The sequence below is a fragment of the Anguilla rostrata genome, chromosome 9 (assembly GCF_018555375.3).
Source record: "Anguilla rostrata isolate EN2019 chromosome 9, ASM1855537v3, whole genome shotgun sequence".
NCBI classification, from domain to species: domain Eukaryota; kingdom Metazoa; phylum Chordata; class Actinopteri; order Anguilliformes; family Anguillidae; genus Anguilla; species Anguilla rostrata.
In genome coordinates, this window is record NC_057941.1 from 25055534 (window position 1) to 25066592 (window position 11059).

The window sequence follows — 11059 nt, forward strand, 5'->3', positions numbered from 1 at the left end:
ACTCTCTGCTACGGCTCACAGTCAAGCATCCTGCTTCATCTCCCATTAATCTCTTTCTCTCCCAATTCTCAAACAAAGAGACTGCTTTGTGTCCCCCAGGTGCATGAACAAGTCAGTAATAGTCAACAGTTGTGAAACTAGAGCACTTTGTGCTACCGCTCATGCATCATGTCCTCTAACATGTTACATCCTACTCTACCATTTAGGCATTCAGCATACTAAATTAGATTTTCACAGTGACTTACAAGTGTAAGTCACTTTTTAGAAAACTGGCAACTGAACAGTTCAACCAGCAGCATGACTGTACCAAAGTACATTTCTACATTAGCTAAGCATGTTGTCTATTCAGCGTTTCAACACAGATAAGACATTAATCACAGTTCAGCGGTAGAAGTAGATGTCATGATTATGATGATTCTGAAGACGGCATTTATTATACTGGTATCAATATAGGAGAGATAATAATAATAATAATACTATTACAATTAATAATAACAATCACCATCATTGTCATTGTCATCATCATCATAATCATCATCTCATCATCATCATAAAAATAAGTTAAACATTAAACATACTGCATATTTTTGTGTCGCAAAACTATATTTTTATGGTTTGCAATAAATTTTCAGACAGTCTCTCTACCTTCAAAGTGGCATTCCTCCTCCATCAACCCTTCTGGCCTCACTGGCCCCTTGTACCTGGCTGCCCCTAAAGTCTCCAGCCGCCAGCATGTGGCAAGCTGATTAGCCATGTGGCAACATGTACGGGTCATTAGGCAAAAAAGCAGGACCTGAATGCTGCCAAATAACAGGTGGCTAAGTCTGTCCTCACTCTCTGTGACTGTGACCTCACCCGCACCCTCTCTTCCAGTCTCACATAGAAGCCCCACAGGCTCTCTCTGCATTTTTCAAAGTCTGTTTGTGTTTCAATAAACTATTTCAGAAATGACCATACATTAGATCAGACAAGACCATGCACAACCAACCTCCAGCTTCAAAGTCAAAAAAAGTCTTCAGTCTGTATCATTTAATTGTTGTCATTTAAATGTGAATAGTCATTTTGATGTGGTCTGTTGGGTTTTCATTCAGTGACATTCTACCATTTCAAACTAATCTCATCTAGTCTGCTCTCATAGTTTTGAAGCGAATATGGGCCCGTAGAGACAGAGCGATACAGGGAATTCAAAACAGGAATCTGAACTCACTTTAGGGTGTCACCGAAATGTCCTCTCTCCACACCTTTACCCCCATTTTATCACATTAACAGGTGGTTAGCTGGTTTGCATACATCACGTTTGCACAACAATATCAGACACAGCGGATCTGACAGTTCTCAGAGACAGAACTTACAGTAAAACATGAGGGGAATCAGGAAATCCTTTGGCACTAACCTCTGGTTTCAAAGCCATTGGTCTGAAACTGTATTGCAGGGCAGCGCAATGCTAGCTGTACACCATCTGGTTGGGGAAATTATCCTCAGAAAAAAACTTAAAAACTATAAACCAAATTCTGTTACATCGCTGTAATCAAAAGATGAAATCTCTTTAAATTTAGATTTTCTTTCTTCTTTGGACATACTTGTGGCATCATAGGACACAGTACATTTGCAATCATTAAATAATTGATGTGCAGGACACAGAACTGAAAACAGGACAACCGATCCTCTAGAAAGGCACGTTTAATGACATGCCCCTTTAATGACATGTCAGCTATCCTCATCCTTGGTACCACAAGCACAAATATCCAGGTGATTGGCAGGTTGGGAGTCTCTATAACAGAAAGAGAAATCTCATTAGAAATAATACCAAGGCAAAAATGAAGATCTCCAGATGAATGAAAAAAGAAATAATAGGAAAGTTTAAAATTGTGTTTTCCCCCCTCTGAATCCATTAATTAAACAAAGGTTTTTTTTCACATTTTCTGTGCTTGGTTTTGAAATTACAGCCATCCTTTTAAAAATCTCACCAAAAGTCAACAATGAAATATTGACATTTAAAGATGATCCAACTGCTTATCAGTTTGAAGTAGAAATTCCAGACACAATGCTCCCAACCTAATTAAAAGGACATGCCAGGTAGAGGATAAGCCTCTCCAAGCCTCTAGGAGAGAGACAGGGGGAGAGGGAGAGAAAAGGCGAGAGGGAGAGTGAAAGAGAGCAAGAAATGTGTGTGTGTGTGTGTGTGTGCATTTGAGAGTGAGAGAGAGAATATCACAAATCAAATATGGGGTACTAACGATGCTATAATATAAACTGGTGGGTTTTAGTTGTGGCAGAAGGCTGAGAAGGATCCAACTTTTCTTTGGGTTGCAGGTAGCTCACTTTACCACTAGGGGGTCCATGAAGAACAAAAGAAAGTACGTCCTCTTTTTATTTATTTTTTAATTTGGCACTCAACGCGGTACTATACATATCTAATTCCCACCCTAATTTGGAAAGTCCAATTAATCCCAACCACAGGGGAACCCCACTGCAAGGGACACATGGGAGACTGCAGAGCCAGGCTTTCCCCAAAAACACGTGGCTCAGCCACCTGTTTCTACGTGCACCAGAGAGTTTGGCTTCAGCTATCAGAAATTACTGATGACATCAAATAGTCACCCTAGATGTAGGTACCTGCCAAACAATTATGTAAAAATAAAAAAATCATGATGTAAATGCCATCCTTTACTCTGGTAACAAGTAGTACAGTCCTACATCAGCTAGACCTCTGAAGAGTAGTTTAAAATGCAGCAATTCTTTAAGCAGTTTTTTTTCTGAAAGCTGTTTTCAGTAGTAAAACTACACAATGTTTTGCAGTCTGTCACAAACATTAAGATTTAGGTTTTCATGGTGACAGAAGAAACGTTTGATTTCTTTATAAGAACATTTCATTTGTTGCCATCATCATGGGAACCAGTTACCCTGAGATCATACTGGATTAACCATAAGAGTTGAGCATCAGGCGCTGTTTTGTCGAACAAACACCGTCATGACATTTGAATAATAAAATATTTTTCATTAATGTCACAAATGTATCATATAAAAGAGACACATGGCAGAACAGAAATAGACAGACATAATAGAGATAAAAGAGGTCATTAAGAATAAATAAATCTAAATAAAAGAGGTAAATAATGATAAAATAAGCAGGAGTAATAACACACAATAATACTAAAATAATACTAAAACAAGAACAGCCGAATAAACTTTAAAAGAAGAAAGCACCCATAGAGAGAAAATGTTTTTAAAAACTTTCTCTTAAAGATCCTGACTGAAGCCAAAGTGTTCCAGAGTTTGGGGACATAAAAATCACTCCTCACTAGTTTTACCTTCGGGACACAGAGCAAGTTGGCATCAGAAGATCTCAAATTTCATACAGGCTGATATTTAACTAACATGTCAGTAAGGTATGTGGGTGCTAGACCATGCTATGCTTTGAAAAACCAGTAAAAGAAAGGATTTTAAGATCAATTCTAAAACTAACAGGCAACAAGTGCAAGGCTGAAAGGACAATGGCAATTTGGACTCTTTTTTTGGTTTTTTATCTTATTTTGTACAACTTGCAGCCAATCGATATGTACGTTTGGGAATACCGCAGAGTAGCGCATTACAATAATCTGGCCAACTTGTGACAAAAGAATGCACCAATCAGCATCTACCTCTAAGAGAAAAGGCCCGACAGTAATGGCAGACAAAGAGGGAGAGACAAAGAGGGCCATGATTTAGATGAGGGTCTTAGAGCTGTTTACAACAGCATGGATTTCACTGTAAATCTTTCACCCACAAGGAATTGATAATGCAATGGACTGAAAGTTCATTTCAAGGCCACTACAGGTTTCCTGTCTGAGACAAGAAAAATAGGAATTAGATAGCTATTGATGATTTTAAAAATAAATGAGTAGGGTGGGTGCAACAAGAAAAGGCTGTCGCTTTCATAACGTATACCAATGGTCCACTGTCACACTGGGAGGGGTGAGTAAACAGTGGGGCTGATCCCCCTCTTTGGCTGCTGGCAGCTGTTCCTGTTTCCTCCCAAAGCCTGAGAGGGCAGCAGGACCCTGGGCAGTGACACACTTACTCAGGGACATGCGGGCAGGGGACTCCTTTTCCTGAGGGCAGAAGTTCAGTTTCAGTTGTGAGGATTCAGAACCCCATAATGGCTAGAGCCAATCACTGTCTTGGGTTGTATAATCAGGGTTATAGGATTGTGAAATCCCAATAGTTTCAGACTGTTGACTTTTTTCATGGTGCTCTCAAGGAAAATATTGTATCCCTTGGGAAGGTGTATATAAGTCCTGTGGTCAGGGTGTCCCCCCCTGGCTTCTGTGGGTTATTATTATGATGATGATGATGATGATTATTATTATTAGTCTTTTTTCCCTTTGCATTATTGCTTATTATATTTTGTTTTCTCATATCATGTGTTTGGATATTCTTTCTCTTTCTATTTGGCTAAGGTTTTTCTCATAAACATATATGCCCAAAACTAGTATGATCATCATTTCATCTCCAAATTGATTTCTGTCCTTCCCAATTAAAATTATTATGATATAATTCCAGGAGGAGACTTTAGTCGTACACTGAATCCTTCTTTAAACTTCTTCAGTCCTTTTTTGGATTTGGATTTTGGATGCGTTTGGTATCTCTGATATGTGGTTCTTTAGTCCCACTTCTGGTCACTATGTTTTTTTTCCCCCAGTTCACCATACATTGGGTCCCAGCATTTATCCTTGGCTGCTTTGTTCTGCACTCCACTCACATTGACATTGATTTCTAAAATAAAACCAGATCTCAACACTATATCGGATAGATGGTTCTGCCCAGTTCTGCTCTCATTCTGGCAATCAGCCCTTACTTCACTCTCCAAGGCTTCAGTGGTTAATATTGATCCCTGCCCTTTGGTCGCTCTTTCTGGCCTACCCCCCAGAACTGCAGCTTTGCCCTCTCTCCAGAATGATGCCCTAGCTTTTTTTACTCCTTCTAAAAAGCAGATCAATCCACCTTCCCATATTCACTGGGCAATAGGTTTTATGACTTACCTCAATTTGGAAAAAATGAGATTTGAAAGGCGGGGTATACCTGATAAGTTTAGTTCTATCTGGGACCCATTCATTTCTTATTTCTCGCTGGACTCCAGGTTCTGCTCCATTAGTATCCTTGTAAGAGTAAAAGGGTAAGTGTAATTTGGTAATTTGGTGCATTTAACTTATATATCGAAGCCAACTCCAGAACGTTTTCAGTGTTGTCAATAGCTACAATACAATGAAAAACAATGAAAATTGATTAATAATGAAAAATGAATAAATAAACATTTTGCACTCTGATATACTTTACAAAGTTACAAAGTAGAAATTTGATTTCGAATTTGAGCACATTTCCATGCAGTAGTAGCAGAGTTTTCCCAATTGGAAAAAAAGGACTGCCAATGCATTTACCAAACAGCGCATTTAGCGTAGGAATGGTATCTCATCTACTTCGCGATATTTGGGAAAATTCTATACACTAATCATTGTTTTCGGTAGATAATGCATACTGCAATTCTTCCCACACGTCCCATTATTTGACCAGGTTGGTTTCCCTTTTGTATCCACAGAATCACAAGACTGCAGTGACCCTGGCCCTCACAGGTTACCATGACTGGTCTCTCCAATGCACAGTTCTATGTTCAAGTTGTACACTGTTAATACCATGTGGTTAATACCATGTGGTATTAACATTTGTCAGCTTTTACCCTCTGGCCTGGCACACTCTGGCAATGTCCCAGCCTGAGATGGGCTGTAGAAGTCACGGTAACGCCAGTCTTCCTGTCAGGGCCAAGGAGGGACAGAAAGAGAAAGGGAAAGGGAAAAAGAAAGAGAAAGAGTTTTTGACTTCTGAAGTCAAAAAGTCAAGAGACAGAGACAGAGAGAGAGGAGAATTGGAGAGAAAGGAAAGTGGAAGAGAGATTAGGCAGAGAATTGTCTGGAGGAGTCTGTAGTTTGTCAATCTCTGTTTATCTCTGAATAATTGTGAGCCATTCTTCAGGTGGATTAATACATTTAGTCAGATTTAGTCCTGCTAAACTTAGTTGCTGCTTTCAATCTGCTTATCAGTGTGAGATGGGCAGCCAGGGCTCACAGGATTCCTCTCACTGCAAGGTCACACGAGGAGACAGAGATTCACAGACTGGGCTCATCTCCAGCACAGGGAGCAAACTGCAAGGCAGCCACTGCCACCAGAAAGCAAAATAGCAAAAACTATCAGCTATGTGGTTAGCTGGCACTGCAACGTGTACCTCACCTTGTTGTAGGGAAGGGAAGGAAATGGGTAGACCACCAGAATCCAGATGAAGCGGAAGTGGAGGGTACAGTGATACAATGAGGGAAGGAAAAAGGAGAGAGGAAAGTGCAGCCACATGCAAGACCGTCGAAAGGAGGAAGAGGGAGACAGAGGCATCTTACTGTGTACGAGAAGTTAAACCAAGTTGAGAAGTTATCCATTGCAGCTACCGTTGAGCAAGGTATTGAACTTGAATTGCTTAAAATATCCAGCTATATGAAGGGGTTGAAAAAAAATCTCCCTTAATGAGAGATACTGCAAAATTATTTAATACAACATCAGCCTAACAGAAATTGCTATGGTAATGTGTTTTCAGTTTTGTCCCTTATGTATAATTCAAACAGTTTGATGCAATAATTATGCTTTCATAGTACATCAATACATTCCAGAAACAAAAGAATAAAACCCACCAGTATCAAAATTATTTGTGGTATTAATTTGAGATTAAATACTTATACTTTGCAGCAGTTAAGTAAATAACCTTATTGTCACAAATAGCCAGGCATATGTACCACTCTATTTAAGGTGAAGTATACACTTAGGTCTCATCGCTGTGCAGTTGCATAGAATTTCCCAGCCAGTGAGTCAAGAAACCAGACTATAGATGGCCTTGGATTCTGGTGTCTTTCATATACAAGCTTTCTTTTGTCACATAAAGGAATGAGAAACATAAGAAGGGAAACAATTATTGAGAAAATTATTTTTATATCCAGTCTGACATTCAGTCTTAAGGGTGGCAGTATAGTATAATGGTCCAAGGTTATAGGTTTGATTCCTAGGCACGGTTCTGCTGTTGTAACCTTAACTAAGGTACATAACCTGAATTGCTTCAGCAAATATCCAGCTGTATAAATGGATCATAAGTTAAAAGAATGAAATCTATGTGAGTCACTAAGGATAGGAGTGTCTGATTAAATGTAAAGGAAAAAATGTTGTTCATTGTCTATATTTTATATTTGTCCACAGAAACACAGAATTTAAATCCAATTAAAATAAAAAAATTCAAAATTAGTTCCACTTCTGAAATTGAACTGATTGGACTCAAGGCCTTAAGTAAATGATCTGTAGGTTTTGTCTGCCATCTGCAGGACAAAGGAGAAAAGTGTCAGCTACACTTGGTTTTCACATGCTGTAACATACATTTTATTATCACTACTCATTTCATACAAAACAAGATAGTTTGCAAAGATGTATATGTTTAGAATTAATTCGTTCAAATAAAATCAAAACAGAAAATAGCAATGAATCATATTTCAGTGTACAGTATATACCTGTGTAAGAAGCCCCTCAGATAAACCAAACAGCGGAAGTACCTGAGTGGTGAAGAAACGCATGTAGTCTTACCCAGTGCTACTGGTACAGGATTCATTGTGTTTTAACATTTCCTTTGAGCTAACAATTATGCATAGTAGATGGAGGAGACTAAAAAAGCAAACACCAAGACATCAAATATAGACACAAACATAAAAAACAGTACATTAATGAGCCAGCTTGCACTGTCTGTAAGCATACCACACTGAGTAACCTTTGTGTCTGGCTGGGTGCTGACCCATAGGTATCAAGATCTTTTGCACCACAGCACCCAAGTCACCAAAACTTGTTCCCATAACAACGGCTTTACAACAATACAAAACATGATTACACTGTATTATGGAGAACCCAACTTTTACATAATGCTGATCCAGTAGGATGTTCTGCAACTGAGCACATATCATACTGTGCTGACAGGGAGTTAGCAGGTGTGATAAACTTTATCACACCTGCTAACTCCCTGTCAGCACAGTAAACAGTCTGTTTTCTGCCGTACACCCAGTTGTAAAAGTGAGTTTTATATTTGTTACACAACAGGTGTACAGTAAAGAGATCAGCAGTGACATGAATGATTTGACATTTATTCTACCCACTGGGCAGAACTTATTGTAATAATTAACAAAGACCAAAAACAAATATATAGAAAACAATTCTGTGTGATTTAAAATCCAATCAGTCAACAACTTAAGTTACATTTTTATTTTAATTCTAAAGACATTAATCAATCCAAAGAAATAAGATCAAATGAAACCATTTTGTTTCAGAATGAATACAGCTGATTTCAACCTTTCACGGCAGAAACTGCAATCACTATAACCCCAATGCTTCAAGAGCTGTGCTATTATCTATCACAGTGCACGGTTTAACAACATCACAATAATAATCTGAATATCCATCGTATTCCTCATCATCATCATCATCATCAGATTCAGGATTCTCATCAAATTCATAACCAACATAACCATCACACTCCTCCCTAAGACAGCGAAAGCAGAAACCTGTACAGCACTGCGGACATTCAATATATGGACAGCCCTCCCCTGAATGCGTCAGAAGGTTTTTGCATGCCGGGCACGCCCGGAAAAAGGGGCATCCCAGTACGGAGCTCACTGGGTCGGTGATCACGACGTCAGACAGAAGAGCAGCCCGTAAGGCACATCCAGGAAGGTCGCAGGTATTGCTGCAGTTCTCCCCCTGCCATTCCCGTCGGCATGCCCAACAGAACTGGTACACACGTCGTAGGGCCTTGGAGCAGAGACTGCACACAGCACGCTGATCCCCCACTATTTTAGCCTGCTCCTGCTTGCAGCGAGGACACTAGGCGGCGAGGTGGACAGACACACAGAGGGACATCCCCACAAACAAAACATAAAAACATAGGAATACATGAACTTTTACATGTCAGCTTTTCAAATCAACCTGCAATACGAAGCCGGCCGCTGGCTTACTCTACTTGCCATACATGTATTCCGTCAGGGGAGAAAAAATATTTTTAAATTTATTTTAAACATATATACCCCCCCTGTATTTTTACTTTATACCCTACCTGTGTCAGCACCGCAGATGTACTCATGTTTGAGAACCTGGCAAGAATACAAAGAAAGTAACTGTAATTACATTCTCAAACTGAATGAAGAAAACAGTAATTCTGTTAGAAAAAAAACTGATTTAGTATCTTTCTCTTTCTATTCAAGCTCATAAGCACTCTTAAGCTTGAAAGACCCACAACACTGACGTCTTAAAGATAAGCCCACTCAATACTTTATTGGTAGGCTACATAAATAGCTGTATTAGCTTGACGGAATCCACTGACCTACCTGTAATTTTCCGTAAATAACTCTCGGATATTTTCTTCCAGAACTTTGATTTTATACCGAGGCCTGTAATCTTACAGCACTGACGGTTGTTGTTTTTTACAGCAACTCCGCGTTTTAAAATGAAAGTGGTAAAGATTTTCGCACTTTGGTTTCGCTTTCTTTTTTAATCAAACTAAGAAGTTACGAGATGACAGTAATTGCTTGCGCATTTTACAGCATAAAGACACGCGCAGTCTCTGGTTTTGAGCAGTATTTCCACCTCCCCCTGCGACCGATATTTAAGCATATTGTTTCAGGATTTATTCATCAGCCATCTCCTGTATGAGGATTCGTGATAAATCTGCAGTTGAGGTTGCAGTTCAACGTGGGCGTCTTTGTCAAACAATTATATCGATTTTAGGAAGGCGTTTTATGTTCACTTTTGGGGACACTGTTTTACCAGGGTTGTATTTCACGAAGCAGGGTTACTGAGTTAGCTGGATATCTGCAAATCCCGGAACGGTTTATTGCTTCACCTAGGTACCCTGATTCGTAAAACAGAGACTAGGCTGGATTCCCGTAGTTTTTATCCAAATTCTGGGCCTAAGGGAGTGGTTGCAGAAGATGTTTATAGGAAAATCTTGAAAAGTAGCAAACGTTACAGAAAACCGTGAAAAGTGGCAAACCTTTGGTGCTGTACAGACATGGATTGAGTTGGTATTGCTTACAGCCAACTGGAAGAAAGCAAAGGGGAGGAAAACTGGCCCTCTCCAACAAGTGGCAGCCCAAAATGGAGGGGGTTTATAGAGGGAGTGCTCTGACTCTGGTACTGACATCTCCAAACAGGGGCTTGTCTCACAGGATATGTACAAGTGAGATGATGTGCAACAACTGGGATACTGGAACATATTAAAGTGATTTCACCCACATTTACAGCTCAAGGGAACACCGTGGTGCTTTTGGAGGTGCCAGCACAAGTGCCATCAAATCTACAGTCAGAGGTGCCTGTTAAAGCAGATGGTTTTGTACTCTGGAATCACCGGCCATATTCATTTTTATTTATAGCGAGCACTTAAATCTGTTCTCACGTGGAAGCGGATGACAAGTGGCACAGTGTGCCAAGGAACAGCACAAATGCATCAAGTAGTTCTCTAAGGCCAAAAGCTACCACACCAATGGAAAGGCAGACTATGTTAGCTGATGTGCTCTCCATCACCAACATGTATGTGTCAGCGGCAAAGTAGCACAGAACAAGACATACAGTCTGTGGAACAAAAATAACAACTCCTTTGTTTACTTTATTCTGTTCAATCATTTAATCATTTTACTTCTTTACTATTTATCTCCCTAGTTTGTAACATTCAATAATGCGCACACTGCAATGCTCAATCTCCTACGCAGTCAAGCATGCGCCCCCCTCACAAACAAGTGTGTAGGCATTGGTGTGGCAGGAAGTGTGGCGGACATCACCTGCTTCGACATTACCATGAGGTGCTGTCATTCTGGCCGACTGAAACCCTCCAATCCCAGGGTGACAGTAAAACCAATCACCACACGGGGTCCCATCCATGCAGCAGAACAATGACTTAACAGGATCAGCTACCCCTTATTGAGCATGTTTTGATGGTAAGTCTAGTACATGTACGTACCCC

The 11059-nt window shown here is 39.9% G+C and overlaps 1 protein-coding gene across 3 annotated transcripts; it reads right to left on the reverse strand.

Moving 5' to 3' along the window:
* Positions 1 to 5308: 5308 nt before the first annotated feature.
* Positions 5309 to 10978, reverse strand: si:ch211-284e13.9 (uncharacterized protein LOC566600 homolog). 3 transcript variants are annotated; one of them, XR_010332447.1, is made up of 3 exons: positions 9158 to 10978; positions 7572 to 8928; positions 5309 to 7382 (listed from the first exon to the last, which is right to left on the reverse strand). XR_010332447.1 is itself a non-coding variant. In XM_064351286.1 (3 exons), the coding sequence occupies exons 2-3, from the start codon at positions 9182 to 9184 to the stop codon at positions 8422 to 8424; spliced, it is 534 nt and encodes a 177-aa protein (XP_064207356.1). In that variant the 5' UTR covers positions 9185 to 9194; positions 9429 to 10978; the 3' UTR covers positions 7420 to 8421. The 3 variants fall into 3 exon arrangements, 2 of the variants coding, with proteins under 2 accessions (XP_064207356.1, XP_064207355.1); XM_064351286.1 differs by lacking the exon at positions 5309 to 7382 and having other exon boundaries at positions 7420 to 8928; positions 9158 to 9194; positions 9429 to 10978; XM_064351285.1 differs by lacking the exon at positions 5309 to 7382 and having other exon boundaries at positions 7420 to 8928.
* Between the last annotated feature and the right edge of the window lie 81 nt (positions 10979 to 11059).

Bases quoted from the DNA above. Each gene is read 5' to 3' on its own strand.
- si:ch211-284e13.9 (XM_064351286.1), bottom strand. From the start codon at position 9,184: ATGAGTACATCTGCGGTGCTGACACAG. The intron at 8,929-9,157 runs GTAGGGTATAAA...CTCGCCGCCTAG, and splicing joins CATCTGCGGTGCTGACACAG to TGTCCTCGCTGCAAGCAGGA.